Source organism: Acartia tonsa, chromosome 7, assembly GCF_053477335.1.
Source record: "Acartia tonsa isolate MP-2025a chromosome 7, ASM5347733v1, whole genome shotgun sequence".
Lineage (NCBI taxonomy): Eukaryota > Metazoa > Arthropoda > Copepoda > Calanoida > Acartiidae > Acartia > Acartia tonsa.
In genome coordinates, this window is record NC_137266.1 from 51,829,712 (window position 1) to 51,849,022 (window position 19,311).

Consider the following 19,311-nt stretch of genomic DNA (forward strand, 5'->3'; position numbering starts at 1 on the left):
CTATAACATTAGCTTTGGACCAGGATCTTAGTGTTTGTCTGTACAATTAAATGTCTGTATGTTAATATGTGACGTAAATCAGGCATGGTTGTAGGCATACATATTTGTACTGATTATTTACATGATTACTTTAACAATAAACATAATGTCTTTAATAAACATATACTATTAGCAAATCACATACAAATTACCATGAATAGGCTAGCGTTACCCATATATGGTGTCATATAGGTAGAGATAGGCCTATGAATGCATAAAAGGATACAAATAATGCCTTGGGCCTAGCTAAAGTAATTGTGTCTTGCGCCTGATTGCTACTGGATAATTGCGGGGCACACGTCAATCAAATATTCATAATCTGCTCTATAAAGTGTTGACTTTATATCAAGCATAGATAGATAGTTGTGGATGCGAAGCATTTCTGTAAAAGTCTTATATGTACGTTCAAAGAATTTGAAAATTGAGGATCGCATCTCCATGTATGTATGTACATACTAGCGGCTACGCCCCCTAGAGGCCTATAGGGGTACTAGAGGAGGGGGAAGTTGTTTTCGCCAAGCCAACTTTTTAGATTAAAAAAGTCAAAAAAATTTTTTTTTAGGTGGGTCAACCCCCCCCCCCCGCCACTTTTTATTTAGTTTAAAAATAACAGACATCTTGTTACTTTATTATTGTTTTCACTAGGTAAATTTATTTAAACAAAGACAATTTTGTCCACATTACACAGTAAAATATTTCATATTTTTGATTAAAGTTTTTTCAATTAATCGCTTACATGAAAACAATTAATTAAAAGCAATAATCAAATTTTAAAGTATTTCCATAATCATATATAGATTACAGAACTATATAATCTATCTATCTATCTATCTATCTATCTATCTATCTATCTATCTATCTATCTATCTATCTTTCTATCTATCTATCTATCTATCTATCTATCTATCTATCTATCTAGGATGCTGCCCCAGTGGTAGAGCCAGAAATCTATGAGACACCAGAAGCCACAATTAAGGTAATTTCATTGCTTTAATTTCTGAGAATAATTTACACATGTACATTTAATCTAGGGAGGAAGAGGACATTGGGATGTTTATTACACTATTCCCAAATGTTTTCTTATATTCGTTGGCTCTGTATATTATCATTGGGGATTTACATCAATTTATCAGCTATTATCTTATCCCTTTAAATTTTTATTTCGCATGTGGAACACTTTTGATGTATTTGTTCTTGTTTAATTTTTAATCAAGACTTTATGAAAATAACACATAGATTTTACTAAAATGTTAAAATAGATATTAATAACGAAATTATAGGCTTTCCTGATTTAATTTTATTAGTTATACGAAACATCTATTAGAGACAGTTTTCTGAGATAAGTAAAATAAAATATTATAAGATTGATTTTATGATTTTTATTTCATTATTTGTAGAAAATTGTCTGTAGTATGTTATAATACATTATTTTACAGTGTGGCTAAGATCTGGTACTAATCCAGCGGATATTAAAATCTCTGTGTATCTATCTATCCTAAATGAACTTATGACAAATTACAAACTGCTGTGTTTTTAATTGATTTTCATCTTATTTTTATATTTTTTTCTTCTTGGCGTTGACCTTCGGATGGGCAAAAGTTTTGGCAGAATATAGTTTTAAATGTACGGAAATAGAAGCTACTCTATAAGTTATATATTTAGCTATTAGTAAGTTTTTAAAACCTTAAAAGGGTGGTTTGAATCTTTTAATTTATGAGTATTTATTATTTTTTGTATGGTGGAGGGGAGGGATTTCCTCCTTGAAAATAGCTTAAAACCATAGTATGACTACTAGGAATATTTCCTGAAAAGTTGAACCTAATTGACCCAGGAGTTATTGATATCTTAAGCTTCATCTAGACGGACATAATAAGCACTTTCTGCTTTGTAATATACTATAAGTTACGTCCCTAGCCTGTAGGGGCCTGTTTATTGCATAATGGGTGCATAATCTTCAATCTAAACTACTTGAACTAAGGTTCCCTGAAAACCTCAGTAATTCTAAAATTTTTTGCTTAAACAAAAACTGTTACAGTAATTGTATTGATGTAATCTGCGCATCAATATAATTGGCGTTCTTGTTTTTTTTTTGATAATAGGCTACCCTACTGAATTAATTAATATTAGCTTTCATAGTTAATTTAATATTTGTTTTGATTAGTTTATAATCGTGTTGCTTTTCTTAAATAATTTTTTTTTGGGTTCATTTAAAGAGGATTTTTAATTGTAATAATAATAAAATCTAGCATTACCTCTATATAATTGGAATAGCAGCTACGCCTCTAGAGGAACTTTAGGGGGGAGGGGGAGGGGAAATGGCCCCTCCACATTTTGAACTATAGTTTTAAAAAACTACCCTGTATATTAAATTAAACACTATATAATAATACGCACTAAAATGAACAAATTCAAATAAATCCAATAATAGCGAGGTAGAATATTAGACTATTAATCAGGGAGGAAGGGGACATTGGATTGTTTATTACACCATTCCCCAAAGTTTTATAATAACATTTTTGTATTGGCTTAAGATTTTTGGGGACTTTTATTGAATTTTGTTTGGTTGGTTCATTAAGTTGAGTGTCCTAACGTTTCAACAAGTAATTGTAATCCACAGAAGGGTTAATTTTGTGTATCATCATTGGAGATGTACATCAATTTATCGGCAATTGTCTTAACCCCCTTAGACCCTTGAGCTACGCTACTTCCAGTATACATTCTTTATTTACTTGATTAATTAATGAGTTGTTTACAGGCTCCGCCCACTAAATAATAATAACAAAGATGTTCTTGTAAAACCACACAATTCTTAACTTTTTTGCCTTTATACTATTCTAGGTATTTATCGCATCGTATTATAAACAGCTTTTCACGGATATTAAAATAAAAAAAAAATATATGATTAAAACCTGTTTTGTGAGCCTCATGGGACCGAAGCTTGGATTAACAAAACTGGTATTAATATTGTGATTTTTATTTTAATATGTGTAGAAAATTGTCTGTAATACGATGTTATACATGATTTTAGTATGGCAGTATGACTATGTATAATAATATTTGCTACATTACATAAACGTCTAATTTAAGCATTTTTTAGGGCGTTGTTAATTTTATGTCTGGTTCAAATATAAATTATTGTTTTAACGGAATCTAGTATTATTATATCAAGTATTATGACAAAATTATGCCTCTGGATTCTGTTAGAAAAAAAGAATGATTTTGTGTATAATTTTGAGGCAAAAAATATTAATACCGTTAAATGTATTTTTTACAACAAAGCTTACAAAGATACAATTTCCTAATTTTTATTCCATTTTTAGCTAACAATTAACTTATAAATTTCTTTTAAAAAAATTTATCCTTATTTAAAAGTAACAGTTTTTCTGTGTGTAGCGAAGGTTCTCGTGAACCGCTGGATCGATATGGTTCTTTTTTAAGAAGCTACTTATAGGTCAGGGGAAGGTTCAATATTATAATGAAAAGGGTAAATTCACCCTCCTAAGAGAAATATCGCGTCCAGAATCCACCTCTCCCCCCCCCCAAAAAAAAGGCTATTATTTATAAAACCTTTCAATTGATAGTGATAGGTTAACCTACTATTGTCTCTATTTTTAATAATGTTAAAATTAACATCAAAATCAACCGCTATTTTTATACTCCTGCAATGATAAAATAAAAAGAGGCCAGTATACATTTTACCATTGGTTAATTACAATGTATACTGGCCTAGCATTGGTCATTTGTATTGTAAGTCGTTATCTTTATAGGCACTATAAACTGTTTCATACAGCCACAATGTAAAAATCAAAAAATTATTATTTTATTTTTTTATTCTCAGGTAACTCTTCTAGCCAGAAAGACAAAAGACTTCATCACCTCTTGATGAAATACCCCCCCCCCCCCCCCCTCGAAAAAAATCTTTTTCGTTTTGAACTTAAAATTTAAAGAGGGGGGGGGGGGTCGACTTAACCTTCATTCCTTTCTTCAAGCGCCACTAGATTAACTAAAAGACTTTTGTAAGATGATTTTAATTCTTATTTTTAGGTAACTCGACCAGCCAGAAAGACAGAGGATGCCCCATACAAACTTAGCTACAAATTAATCCAACCAACAAATAATGATAATCTTCCTTTTGGTAAATATTTATCAACAATCGTATTATAGACAGATTTCCGCAGATTTTAAAATAAAAAAAATATAAGATTTAGATCAGTTTTGTTAGTCCTGGGAAGCCGGAGTGCTAGGCTAACAAAACTGGTATTAATTTTATGATTTTAATTTTATTATTCGTGGAAAGTGTCTGTAATAAGATGCTATGTATTATTTTAGAGCATGGCTGAGAACCGGTTCTAATCCAGCGGATATTAATCGGTTTCGAAGCCATACTGGAAATTGTGTTCTATAAAGCTTAGTTACAATTTTTTACTTACTTAAATATGGTTCTAAATGAGTTTCACTCAATAAGTCTGAAAAAAAACATTCCAACCTATCACTGATTTATTTACTTTTGGGCACTATTAAAAAGTAGCTTTGCAAAAAGAGAGTATAGGAAGAGGAAGGGGGTTACGTACGTTTAACTAGAAGACTACTAGACTTAAACCTGCCAGGCTAGTACTAGGCTTTCTAGGAGATTTTTATATAGAAACAAAAATATTTTGAAAGGTTTGGTGATTTTTCTTTCAAAGACCAGGTTAAAAAAACAACTTAGTATTTTAAAACCCCTTTATTTTGAAATAAATTGTAAAAAAGGGGAGTAGTTTTTTGTTTGGTTATTACTTTAGGTCTTGCTAAATTAGGTTATATTCGGTACTGGGTTTATTAAATTTGGAAGGGAGGTTTACGTGCTCGATATACACTTTAGGAGAAAGTCCCAAATACTATTAGCTAATACTTTATTTTAATTTCAGGCACCCGTTTAAACCCCCGCCAACAATACGACATCTTGGCTACAGAGGAAAACTAATTTTCATATAATTTTTCGAGGAATTTTTTTTACAGACAATTTAAAATTGATAATAATCAAAAAAAATCCTTATTTCAAAAGTGATTAAAACTTTTAAAAGTGAAGTGAAAAAGAAAACTAGTCATTTTTTGTTAATTTATGTTATTTATTTGTGGGCTTTTTATATTTATTTATCTTTTTAGTTAATCAATTTATTTTTAGTTATGTTTTTAAAACAAAATCAAATATTACAATTTTAACAGAAGGGCTTTTTAATTATAATTTTTATGAAATTATAAATAATATTTTTAAATCTTTAATAGTTTTTTTATATCAATGCTTATTAATTAATATTTGTAAAATACCTCAATCTATAGTTTTAATTAATACAGTTTCTATTTTTACCAAATCAGTATTTTATTTTTCTGTCTACTTTATTTCTATCTAAAGCCTTATTTTCTTTCTTAATTTCTTTATATCTAATAATTGCTCAAATGATTTTTTGTAATATTTTTATATACATTCCTTACCATTATAAAATCAAAGTATTTTGAATTGCCAAAAAATAAAACAATTTTGTTGTACCTTTTAAAACCCATCAATTATAATCTCCCTATTTTTTTGCCACTTTGAATCTCAATCTTATTTTCGAAGTGCTGGAAAGGGTCATGTGTGTCTGTAAAAAAGAGATGGATTTAGACGTTTTTTTTATGACGTCACACATGACACTTTCCAGCGCTTGTTATTTTCTATAACTACTCTACCACTACTGTTACCTATTTTGTAATTAATATAATAATGTAAATAAACATTTTTTAATCATTCCATGTTAATTTTTTAGTTATACTTTTTACTTACTATCGGCTTCGGCCCTAGAGGCCTCCCTTGACACTTGAGGGAATGAGGCGTGGAGAAGAAGACCATTTCTTTTGATTTTTATTTTAAAAGCAAAAGAAAAGAAAAATTATTTTTGGAGTAGGGGGGGGGGGGGGCTTTTTTTCTAGTGGTGATTTTTCTCTCAAAATATTTCCATAGACCTATAAGAAGCTTCGTTGTAAAGGAGAATAATTTAGCTGTTAGAGAGATCATTTGCTACAAACAAAAAGCTTACTATACTTTATATAACAGGATACAACTTTACTTTGTTTGTTTTAATAACTATACAATGATGATAGCATAAATAAAAGCAAAGTTTAGATATTAGGATAACTAATGTTCTGATCAATATTTAAGAAACACAATACTTTTAGAAAATCAAAAAAAAAATCAGGCTTAAAATTGTGTTGTACATGTGCATACTTAACTATCCGGAATAAAAATTAAATTTAAAAAAATTAAAAGGATAGTGAAATTTAATCGAATCATAAGGGTTTGAAGAACCCCGTAGGGATGGTTATGAAAAGATGCTTGCGTGTTATTTAAATGTGTAAAATTATCTAATTTTAATATTCGTGGAAAAACATATTCAATTTTCCTCTTGTAACAAACCATTTATGGTTTTTTGCATAAATGTTTAAAATACGAAGGATAAAAATAATATGATTAGTAAAAGTCGTCGTTATTGAAAGTTACTCTAATAAAATGGTGATTCATTCTTTCGAAAAGTAACAATTTACAAATCCCTGACAAAAAGGAAGGGTTCACTGTTCCCCCCGACCAATATTTTGCAGGAAACAAACCTCCTTAATATACAATGGGTGTAAATTTTACATTTTTAGGTGTAATAAAAATCCTTATACATATCATTGATACATATAATGTGCTCTTTTGACTTTAGTAAATCATTTGATATGTTTGGAGATTAGGTAGTTTATTTCTTTTTTAGTAGCAAAGGTACTATATTATTGATTTTGTCTGTCTGTCTATCCATAAATCAGTCTTTCCGTAACGCCATTGGAAACTTTGCTGTTTAAGATAAAAGGTAATTTTTTAATGAAGATATTCTGTATTACACCATCCAGTATATTATTTACTAGGTCCGACGGTTATGCTTTAAAGACATAACTACATATTTTTTTACAAAGGTTTAGTGATTTACATTTAATTACATTTTCTTTTACATGGGGTATTCCTGGCCAGTTTTTTGTTTAGGAATGAATATTCATTCCTAAACAAAAAACTGGACAGGAATATCATTCTCATTTAAACAAAAAACTCATTTTTTTATGCTAAAATGTGGTTTAATTTTGGTTTTTAATTTTCATTTATTTCCCGGCTATGATCATTTTTATCCCTGATATCAAGTTTCTTTTAATAATTAATAAAAATTCAAAAATCTTCCAAAAAAATTTGAAAATCTTCTAAAAATGACTACCTCGGGGAAATAAATGGTTACCTCCGGGAAATAAATGAGTTATTTAAGCAAACAAAATTTAGCATAAATGGATATTTAAATCCCAAGGTATTAAATGATCGAGCGTTAGCTCATCATTTAATACCGAGGGATTTAAATATCCATTTATATTAAATTTTGTTTGCTTAAATAACATTCTATTGCAACAAAAAGGTGATGTTAGCAAATAATTTCTTGAATAAAATCATAAAACGTTTTTTCATTTAATTTTAATTTTTTTCACTGTTGTGTTTTTATTTGACATTAAAAATAAAAATCATAAAAAATCTTCCAAATCAAAGAGAAAAATTCTTTGAATTATTGGTCAATTTAAGTTCAAAGATTTTTTTATTGTAAAAAGTTAATTTTTTAAAAATATTTTAGAAAAAAAATCTTCTAACAAAAAAAATTATCATAATCCAAGATGGCGTCAATACATGTGAAATAATATTTTCAAAACAAAAAATTAAAACTTGAATATCTTTTTTCACAGATTGAATTTCAAAAATCGGTCTGACAGTTTTTCCAAAGTCAGTATGATCTATCGAATGAAAAAGGTTTGAAACTGATAGAACATTTCTTTATACTAAAACATATTTTTTCTCCCGTTTTTTCCCACACTTCCAAAAAATGAAATTCAATGAAAATTAAATGGTTCTCACATTAAAAAATTTTTCTCACGGGTCCAAAAAATGAATTTAAATGAAAATCATATGTACCATTTAAATCAAAATAAATGGTTCCCACATTCTAAAAATTTTCCCACGCTTGACATTCTTGAAAAATGCTAAATAAATGGACATTGAAACAAACCAAAGATCGCGTTTTTTGCAATGGAATGAATATTTACATCCACTATTTAAGGGGTTGTTTACATGGGAATGAGTTATTTAAGCAAACAAAATTTAGCATAAATGGATATTTAAATCCCAAGGTATTAAATGATCGAGCGTTAGCTCATCATTTAATACCGAGGGATTTAAATATCCATTTATGCTAAATTTTGTTTGCTTAAATAACATTCTATTGCAACAAAAAGGTGATGTTAGCAAATAATTTCTTGAATAAAATCATAAAACGTTTTTTCATTTAATTTTCATTTTTTTCACTGTTGTGTTTTTATTTGACATTAAAAATAAAAATCATAAAAAATCTTCCAAATCAAAGATAAAAAATCTTTGAATTATTGGTCCATTTAAGTTCAAAGATTTTTTTTATTGTAAAAAGTTAATTTTTGTAAAATATTTTAGAAAAAAAATCTTCTAACAAAAAAAAATTATCATAATCCAAGATGGCGTCAATACATGTAAAATAATATTTTAAAACAAAAAATTAAAACTTGAATATCTTTTTTCACAGATTGAATTTCAAAAATCGGTCTGACAGTTTTTCCAAAGTCAGTATGATCTATCGAATGAAAAAGGTTTGAAACTGATAGAACATTTCTTTATACTAAAACATATTTTTTCTCCCATTTTTTCCCACACTTCCAAAAAATGAAATTCAATGAAAATTAAATGGTTCTCACGTTAAAAAAATTTTCTCACGGGTCCAAAAAATTAATTTAAATGAAAATCATATGTACCATTTAAATCAAATTAAATGGTTCCCACACTCGAAAAATTTTCCCATGCTTGACATTCTTGAAAAATGCCAAATAAATGGATATTTTAACAAACCCAATATCGCGTTTTTTGCAATGGAATGACAATTTAACATCTGCTCTATAACTCACTTTGTCCGTTTGTCAATTTTATCCATGGATGTTGTCATTCTATTTCTAGTATAGCATCAAAACCGAATCATATCCAGTTCTCAGCTATACTAAAAATCATGTATAACAGACATTTTTTAACGAATATTGAAATAAAAACCATAAAATTAAAACCAGTTTTGTTAGCCCAGGCCTTCGGCCCTACAGTTTTCATTTGAATTTTTCGCGTGTGTATAATACGATGCGATAAATATCTATTTCAAATTAAGTTTGAAAAGAAAATTTAAACCACTTTTAGCATCAAGTATATTTTTAATGGAAAATTAAGAAGATAAAATTCTTAATTACAAATTTTAAGTAATGTACTTTTAAAATTACTTTTTTTATACGTACTTTTTCGTTATATTGAAAATATGTTTAAATAATGTCATATATCCGTTAATAGCATTCAATAAAAAGCTAGAAAAAATTCAAAAATCATAAATTACATTTATTAAAAACATTTTGTTTACATAGTTACAATACAAATATTTTATATTACATGTTCAAAAAATACATTTTCAGTATAATTATATATTTTTGGTTATTAACAAAATTGGCCATTTATATAAGTTTGAGCTAAATAAATCAGTTACACAATTATACATAAACAAGGATGACAACTTTCATAAGTAGCGAAGCAATTAAATTTTATCTGAATATCTTGTAAGCCCTAGCCTTTATTGTTAAAAAGAATAAAAAATGTTTTTTGTGACTTAAATAACAACAGGTTAAGTAACGTGTGTTTGTTTGTGGGTATGCTGGCGTGTTTACTGGTCTGCAAAGATGCATAATTAAAGTGGATTGTGGCGCAGCGAAGACGGACAGACCCAAGTTATATAGTAGCTTCGCATCTAAACTATTTTACATTTCAATTGTACAAAATTTAAATCATGGAAAGAAAACGAAGGAGCTGGTTTCGTTGTATTTTTATAGTACCTTTTGTAGGTTAGGTTAGGTAAATATGAAAGATTGCCCTGAAGGGTTAGGATATAGGTCCAAGTGGGTAAAGGCTCCCGCGAGACTAGAATTAGGAGAAAAGCTACTGTGAAAATATGACGAAATCCACTACTTCGTTTTTTTGCCATGATACCTATATTTACTAATTTAACAACATTTTACATTATGACAAGTACAATAAGTTTTTAAAAATCTAAAAATATATGTAATATACTTTCTCGTATTCATTCGAATCCGGTGGATAGGAACCGGTTCTCATCCATACGAAAAAACTATGTCTAGCATCGTATTATATCCAGTTTTCTACGAATATAGAAATGTACAATCATAAGATTAAAACCAGTTTTTTTAGCCGGTGCCTCCGGCACCTCGGGGCTAAAAAAACTAGTTTTAATCTTATAATTGTACATTCTATATCCGCGGAAAGCCGTTTATAATACGATACGAGAAATAACTATGCTCGTATTCATTTGAATCCGGTGGATAGGAACCGGTTCTCATGAATACGAAAAAACTATGTCTAGCATCGTATTATATCCAGTTTTCTACGAATATAGAAATGTACAATCATAAGATTAAAACTAGTTTTTTTAGCCGGTGCCTTCGGCACCACGGGGCTAAAAAAATCTTATAATCTTATAATTGTACATTCTATATCCGCGGAAAGCCGTTTATAATACGATACGAGAAATAACTATTATGTATTTTTCTATAAAAAGTTAAATATCTATGAAAATTGATTATTATAGTTTACTTACAAAAATACATGTTACAATATGTGTCTTTATTTTCTACAAAATACGAAAATCCTACAAAAAAAACTCGAAAACCCAACCAAAGCTTTTAAAAAGTATTACTTTGTTGTGATAAATATATTTATAGTATTCAATACGAGAATTTATGAATTACCTTATCCATTTTGAATACAGGAATATGCCTTACAATTATACTGTTAATCTTATTTATGATTATTAGTGATAGAATTCCAGTCAATGATAGCTCCCATCATGATTTGATCTTCTGGACTTAGAGTTATGGTTCTCTCCCCCTCATGGATAGCTTTCACCTACAAATAATCATCTATAATACAAAGTAAGGTGGTGTCTGTCTGTCCGTCTAAATCTTATGATCTCAGTAACTGCTGAACCGATTGGGCTCTAATTCTCAGTCTACTTGCATTATTAAAAAGTATAGTTATTTTTTGCATGTAAAAATCACGTCAACCGATTTAGTTCTCTGTTTTAAGGTAGATTCACGAGGGCCCATGGATTAATCTAGGCTAACTTTTAAAGTTTAATATATTGATGGGCTTAGGTTTTATCTCTAGATGCTAGGGGAGCATTCAGACAATTTTTCACGAAAATTAAAATATAAGTCATAAAATTAATACCAGTTTTTATTAGCCTGGGTCTTTTGGTCCATTAGAGCTAACAAAACTGGTTTTACCCTTAATAATTTAAATTTTAATAACTGTCTGAAATGCAATACAATATGAAAGAGTAAAAAAATTTAAATTATACCTGTACTGATAAAACTGTAGAAGTACCATTATTAGCGGCTAATCCTGCCTCAAAAACTTTCCTAATCATCATGCAATCTTTATTATTCGTTAAGAAAAATTGAGAAATTATAAAATCTAAATATTGCTATCTAACTTTGAAACACAAGGATCTACAGGGATAAACCAATAGCCAATAAATTGATGTACATCCCCAATGATGATACACAAAATTGCCCCTTTTTTACATTACAATTACATTAGAACAATCAACTTAATGAGTAATCCAATCAAAATTCACTAGTCCCCAGACTTGGTCATCCATAAAAATATCATAAAAAAAAGTTGCACCATACAAATAATAATTAAAATAATTTGAAAGTTGCACCTTCCTTGGAGAATTATCTGTGAATACAACAGTCCGAGTTTCTGTGGCCGCCAAGTTGTCGGCTAATGCTTTACATGAAAAAAAATGAAATTATCTTACAGTAAGAAATCGTAAACTGCTGAATCCGTACCACAATTTTCAGGGAAGTTTTGAATTAATTTTGGCGTGTTTCATTGTATTAGGAAGATAGAACGTCACAAAATTGGGAAATATTTAAGCCCCTAGAAGCTAGGACAGATTGTATATATAATATAATTTTCTCGTATTCATTCGAATCCGGTGGATAGGAACCGGTTCTCATCCATACGAAAAAACTATGTCTAGCATCGTATTATAAACGGCTTTCTACGAATATAAAAATGTACAATCATAAGATTAAAACCAGCTTTTTTTAGCCCGTGCCTACGGCACCTAGGGGCTAAAAAACTGGTTTTAATCTTATAATTGTACATTCTATATCCGCGGAAAGCCGTTTATAATACGATGCGAGAAATAACTATTTTGTAATTTAGACTATTTTAAATTTCCAATAAAGAATGTTTTTGACATTCTTAAACTTTGAAATTTTATTGTGAGCATTAGTTTTTTTCTTCAAATTGTACAAACGTAAAAAATACATTTATGCAATTATTCCTATTAGTTATGTAATTTAATAATTGACTCTTAAAAGTTAAAATGTTTTCTTTGATACTTTAAATTTCAATTTAATTGTAAAATTAGGACAAAATTAAAAGGATGGAACTGTACTTTTTAACAGAGAAGTAAAGTAAAAAGTTTTCTTTAAAATATGAGTAATTATCTAAATAAAATTCTAACGTGGTTTTTTGTCTATGATAGAAGTTTTAATGCTTTTTTTTTGGAAATCCTATTATTTATAGTAGCTTTTTTGTCTGTAGCTAAGGATCTTGCTAACCGCTGAAGCGATATGGTTTTCCTTTACATTGAAGCTTCTTATAGGTCCAGGAAAAGTTTTTAACTATTTTTGGGGAAGGTATCTCCACCCTCCTCATGAATAATAACCTGACCCTAGATGCTTCACAGGTCTAAGCCGCTAGTGTACTATAAATCAGAAGCTTACATAAAATGAATTCAATAAATGGCTGATTAATTCATTTTGTCAAGCTGTATTTGTCAAATTAAAGTCAGCCTGCTTTCAATTTCAGGGAGGAGGGGACATTTGACTGTTTGTCCCAAAAATTTTATAATAACGTTTTCTTATACGTTGGCTCAACAACTTTGGGGACCTTTATTAATAAATTAAGGTTCCAAACATTTCAACTACTAATTTTAATCTACAGAAGGGATAATTATGTATCATTATTGGGGATGTATATCAATTTATTAGTCATTGTTTCATCCCTTTAGATCCCTGTTATGCATTACTTTAGATAGATAATTAGATTGGAGAATGTCTGAAGTTGTTAAATCTAATTATATAAAGCATCTTAGCATCATGGCATCTTAAGTAATTTCATTTTATGCTTGGCAAGCATAATATAACAAGGATCTAAAGGGATAAGACAATTGCCGATACATTGATGTACATCCCTAATGAGGATAAACAAAATTATCCCTTCTGTAGATTACAGTTAGTGGTTAAAAAGTTTGGACCCTCAATTAAATGAAACAATTAAAATACAATTAAAGTCCCCAAAGTTGCTGAGCCAATGAAAACGTTATTATAAGACTTCGTGGACTAGTGAAATAAACAGTCCAATGTCCCCTCCCTCCCTGGTAGCTAGTACACATGTATTTTTGTATTCTGTATGTATAGTACTAAGGATGACAAAGACCAAGTAAACTGAAATTATACTCAAGTTTGAAAAGTACAAGGCTAAATAACCACCAAATATATGTCTTTTTAAAAATTGTTGTTTTAAAATAACTTTACTAGTACATTTTGTTAAAAAACTTATAAAACTTATTTGCAAAACTGTGCAAAATAGGACCCTAAAATCATAATAAGTTTACTTCTTTAAGATTTAGATCTGGGCAGCCACGCTCCATGACTTTGTCCTTTGTATAGTGGGTCACATATACTTTTTTTTCTCTCCCAAAAGCACATAAAATGAAAAGGTGAATTAAAATATATTTTGGAGTGTTCAAAACTTCACTTTATATTAGACTTAATCCTGCCCAAAAAATGACAAAAACAAAACCTTTGATGTAACATACCGACTCTATACACGTTTGAAAAAACTAATTAAATTAAACTCAAATAACATAAAAAGTTAAATATCAAAATATATATAGAATACGTAGATGTTGTGACAGGGGAATATTTGTTGTCAATTTAGGTTGCTAATATGTATAATCCTCAGATATTAGTCAATACTTTCCTCCATTGTCAGTGGAGGAGATGGGGTAAAGTCAGAAGAGGAGGGGGTGGAGGGGTTGTTATATTAGCCAGCTTGAAGAAACATTTTATCTGGGTATGCGAGAATCTCTCCACGCATTCTACATCCATTAATTTAAGACCTCTATGAAGTGTACCTTTCCAGAAAGGAAGGGGACAATGAGCTGTTTATTTCACCAGTCCCCAAAGTTTTTAATAATGCTTTCTTATTTGTTGGCTTATCAAATTTGGGGACTTTTAATGAGTTTTGATTGGTCGATTTTTAAAATTAAGTGTCTAAACGTTTCAAACAATAAATGTAATTTTAAGAAGAAGAAATTTTGTGTATTATTATTGGAGATGTACATCAATTTATCGGCCATTGTCTTATCCCTGGTAACCCTCAAAGTCTTATTTATGTGTCTTGTATGCAAACGTTATATAAAAGGTTTAAACTAGCATAAAACCTGAATTTATTCCCAGATTATTCAAATGACTTGCATTGCCAACTGCTTTTTGTTGACAGGAGAGTAAGATTAATGCAGGTTTTTTTCTATTTTTCAATCCTCAATCTTTCTACACAAGTAGACCAGGTAAGGAGGGGACAATGGGCTGTTTATTACACTAGTCCCCAAAGTTTTATCAAATATTTTCTTATTAGTTCGCTTAATTTTGATTGGTTGGTTCATTAATTTGAGTGTCCAAATGTTTCAACCACTAATTAATCTGCAGAAGGAGTAATTTTGTGTATCATAATTGGGGATGTACATCAATTTATCTGCCATTGTCTTATCCCTTCAGATCCCTGGACGTAAATTCTAAATGTTTAACAAGGAATATCATTTTGAAAAATAAGATAGAGGTATTATATGCACAGGGAATAATCAAAGTTTAATGAAAAATGTTATATTTAAGAACATTACACTGCACTGTACAAGAAATTAGTTAAATTTAAAGTAAGTTTTATTAAGTGAATATATAAAGAATTGACGTACGGACATGGCATACCCTATGTATAGAGTTGCTGCGCTTCTAAAGAGAATACAGACTGTGCAGTTTCCAGTCTGAAGGATGTACCAGTAAGGGAGAGATAAACTGAAGATATTGCCATGGAAAAGGCTCCAGGAGGGAGGGGACAATGATCTGTTAATTACACTAATACCCAAAGTTGACTAGATTATATACTTTGGGTACTTTTATCGAATTTTTATACGTTAGTTACAAACATATACTGTAAAAACTTTTCTCGTATTCATTCGAATCGGGTGCATAGGAACCGGTTCTCATCCATACGAAAAAAACTATGTCTAGCATCGTATTATATCCAGCTTTCTACGAAAATAGAAATGTACAATCATAGCCTTAGACGAAGTCACCGGCTAAAAAAAACTAGTTTTAATCTCATAATTGTACATTCTATATCCGCGGAAAGCCGTTTATAATACGATGCGAGAAATAACTATTCTCGTATTCATTCGAATCGGGTGCATAGGAACCGGTTCTCATCCATACGAAAAAAACTATGTCTAGCATCGTATTATATCCAGAAAAATGTACAATCATAAGATTAAAACCAGTTTTTTAGTCCCGAAATGCCGAAATGCATTTTATATCCGCGGAATGCCGTTTATAATACAATGCGAGAAATAACTATTCAACCATTTAATTTTAATCTACACAAGGGTCAAATTAGTTTATCATAATTGGGGATCATTTTATCGCCAATTGTCTTATCCCCGGGTTTCTTCCAATTGTAACATTGGCTACAAAGTCTTTGAGGGAAAAAACAGATAGATAAACAGATAGATATCCAACTTCTTTACATTAAGATAAATTTTAAAAATGAATTTATGATACCTGGCATTAGAGTTGTACCTCTTCGACTAGAAAATATTAATACATTCAATTATTATATTCCTAGAAGAATTAAAGAATAAGATCAAATAAAGAAAATGTATTTAATATCATTTTAGGGCTATTAGTTAATTCTCGCACAGTGATATTAAAATGAAAAAAAAATTATATGATTAAAATTATGGTTTTTATTTTAATATTAATGGAAAATTGTCTGTAATTTGATGCTATACATGCTATTTCAGTATGGCTGAGAACCGGTTCTAAACCAGCGGCTATTATCGGTTTTGAAGCCATACTAAAAAAGAGTGAATTCGTGCTTTTAACCAACCTTAGCAGAGCTAATTGTATTTTGTAAAACCTTTTTAGTAATAATAATTGAATATAATTTCCTTGTATTATATGAGTAAACACAATCTGGAACTGGTGGCTGCTGTGATCCAGTTATTCTAAAAATAATATGCATTAATTAGGTATCTAAGGGGATAAGACAATGGCCGATAAATTGATGTACATCCCCAATGATGATACACAAAATTACCCCTTTTATAGACTAAAAATAGTGAAATCATGATGTTAAAAATAAGTGATATATTTTACTAAATTAAAAACTATAATCACGAAACCTTTCAATTCTAATTTCTTTACTTTTACCAATTGATGTAGCATATACGTGGATATGCTGAATCTCGTTAATTTAACATGTTAACAATGACCTCATTTATTGGCCAGAAGTGTTGATGGGGTGGAAGGGGAGAATCGATATTTTAGCCCGCTGCAAGTTTCACTTTATTAGACAACATGAAAATCTTGTAACATGATTTGAATTATCGAGTAGCTTCTTTTTGAACAATTGGATTTAGTTTACTTACATGTTGTCCATGGGGTAGCGAGTTCGTTTGCAGCAAGGAGCTATCTTGTTCATACATCTAGAGGAAGCAGTCCTAAATAGATAGACATTAAACTATAGAGTTGATGCGCTAATTTGTGATGGAACGTATTATTCTTATTAAGTTATTATTATATTAGAATCATTTTTCCAGTAAGGCTACGAAAGCGATTAATATCCGCTGGATTAGAACCGGTTCTCAGTAATACTGAAAAATCATGTATGGCATCGTATTACAGACAATTTTCCTCAAATATTAAAATAAAAATCATAATATTAATACCAGTTTTGTTATCCCCAGCCATCGGCTTCTTTGGGGAAACAAAATTGGTTTTAATCTCAAAATTTTTCATTTTAATGTCCGCGGATAGTTGTCTATAATACGATGCGCTAAATAAGAATTATGTCCTTATTTCTTGAATTATTACTTTATAAATGGTTCATTCATTTGCGGAATTTGTTAAAGTAAACTTTTTTAGATGATAAAATTAAATTAACAAGGTTGACAACATCCATAAAAGCGAAGCACTGAAACGGTAGGACATACGGACATTAACACTTGTATGGTGTCAGAACTGAATAATCAGATTCAGAATATAAATGTATAGGAGTCAAAGCAAAATTGTAAGTAAATTTGTTGAAAAACTGATTGATTCAGGATAATGTTTATGGACATTAGGTAATTTCATAATGTAACCAAATGAAGAAATTCAAAGGTCGCGGTACAAATACCTGTTCTATGCATAAATATAAGCTTATATATGCAATTTTAGCTTTCTAGAAGCATTCTTAGTGGTAGAAGGTGATTTTGCATTTTTTTGCCAATACGCGAATTATCTAAAACATCGAGGTTTTTGGTTACCCGTCTTTGGGCTGCCCTAAAGGCAACTTAAAGTAATTTTAGACTATAAGTTCAAATGGCAACTGCCTTTCATTCTTCTTGCCATTTTTAAAAAGCTAAAGAGCGTCTTTCTGGCCCTTCTGTGAGCTGAGATCTGAAAAAAGCGTTACCAAGGCTCCATTGAAGGATTGAAACCATGGAGCTCGAAAAGTCCATCTTTCAACCTGCCTGCTGGCACAGGTGCTCTTATCCCGCTAGAGTTGGGCTAGAATGGTGTTTAAGGTGTTTGAGAAAGGTCTTATTGTGAGTAGGAGATAACATTAAAGGATGCCTAGTCTAAAATTCGTACCCTGAAGACGGGTAACCAAAAAAGTTTCAATGTTTCACCTTCGCCTTCAAAATCCAAGTTTTGACTTTGCCAGGTCTGCCTAGAGAGTTAAAGACAGTAGACAAATCTTTGTTAATGTGTCTATAGAGAGCTATTATCATAAAAAAGAGAAAACTTTAAGGGCTGAAAGTCTATTTCTCACCCAGCTTACACCAGAAGGGCAAAAGTCTTTCCAAGACAGTTAATTTAGACATAATGATTCTAAAGTATGATTTTGGAAGCGTAGCAACTCTATATATCAAATGTTACCAAAATGTCCGTATATCCATTTTTATATGATGTAAATATCCTTTTCATCTGATTTTTGGAATACTGATTCCTATTACAACAAGGTACAATTATATAAGTAAAACATGTCTATAATCAAGTTCTAAAAATTTAAGTATGTCCTTAAACAGTATCCTGTATTTCAACAGTTTTGCAACAATGTACTATTTTTTTCAACTTATACATTTGTATTCTGCTTATTCAATTCTGACACTCAATAAGTGTTCATGTTGGTTTGTCCTACCAGTTTGGAGCTTCGCTTTTATGGTTGTTGTCATCCTTGTTTGCTGAATATTTGCAATAATATGCCATTTTCGGTTTTTTTGTAAGAATTGCTGTAAAACGCTTCAAAATTGAAATATCTTTAAAAAAGGAATACAGATACTAATGGATAAATGTCTTAGTAAATACTAACTGACATACTCTATCTCTTACAGGGAGGTCATACAATATCGCCAAGTCAAGTCGACGTTATCCTCTTTTTTTCTTCAATTTTTTACTTTATTTTTTTTTCAATTTTATACCCCCTCCCCCCGACTGGGTTAGGTTAGGTTATATGGCTAGAGGGCCGAGCGCCCGCGGCTAGGCAGGCTAGGGGGCCGAGCGCCTGCGGCTAGGCAGGCCAGGGGGCCGTTTTTCTGGGGGGGGGGGGAGGGAGTATAAAAATTGTCAAATTTTGAGAAAAATTTCCTAAGAGGATAATACCGTCAAGTCATTAGAGGGTCAGTTTTATTGGTCTTAGGTAAAATATCTGACCCAGCATATTACCCTGAAAACAAAAACACCTTTGGAAGTGATTTGGACACCTAGAACTGATTCTATGGC

General features: G+C 30.2%; 2 protein-coding genes across 3 annotated transcripts in view; one reads left to right on the forward strand and one right to left on the reverse strand.

Annotated features, from left to right (window-relative positions):
* LOC145324615 (uncharacterized) overlaps positions 1–5,803 on the forward strand; it is a 78,501-nt gene extending 72,698 nt beyond the window's left edge. Inside the window, exons 18-20 of the mRNA XM_080167197.1 lie at positions 959–1,015; positions 4,084–4,174; positions 4,947–5,803. Coding sequence (XP_080023323.1) covers positions 959–1,015; positions 4,084–4,174; positions 4,947–5,002 — 204 coding nt within the window. The 3' untranslated portion in view covers positions 5,003–5,803. The remainder of the gene's footprint in view (positions 1–958; positions 1,016–4,083; positions 4,175–4,946) is intronic.
* A 5,041-nt stretch (positions 5,804–10,844) lies between these two features.
* LOC145324371 (FMRFamide receptor-like) overlaps positions 10,845–19,311 on the reverse strand; it is a 97,558-nt gene continuing 89,091 nt past the window's right edge. Inside the window, exons 18-23 of one of the 2 annotated variants that reach the window (XM_080166976.1) lie at positions 16,974–17,045; positions 16,494–16,550; positions 16,102–16,130; positions 11,913–11,983; positions 11,547–11,607; positions 10,845–11,092 (exon numbers count right to left, since the gene is read on the reverse strand). In XM_080166976.1, coding sequence (XP_080023102.1) covers positions 11,596–11,607; positions 11,913–11,983; positions 16,102–16,130; positions 16,494–16,550; positions 16,974–17,045 — 241 coding nt within the window. In that variant the 3' untranslated portion in view covers positions 10,845–11,092; positions 11,547–11,595. The remainder of the gene's footprint in view (positions 11,093–11,546; positions 11,608–11,912; positions 11,984–16,101; positions 16,131–16,493; positions 16,551–16,973; positions 17,046–19,311) is intronic. The other variant, XM_080166975.1, reaches the window with a different exon arrangement.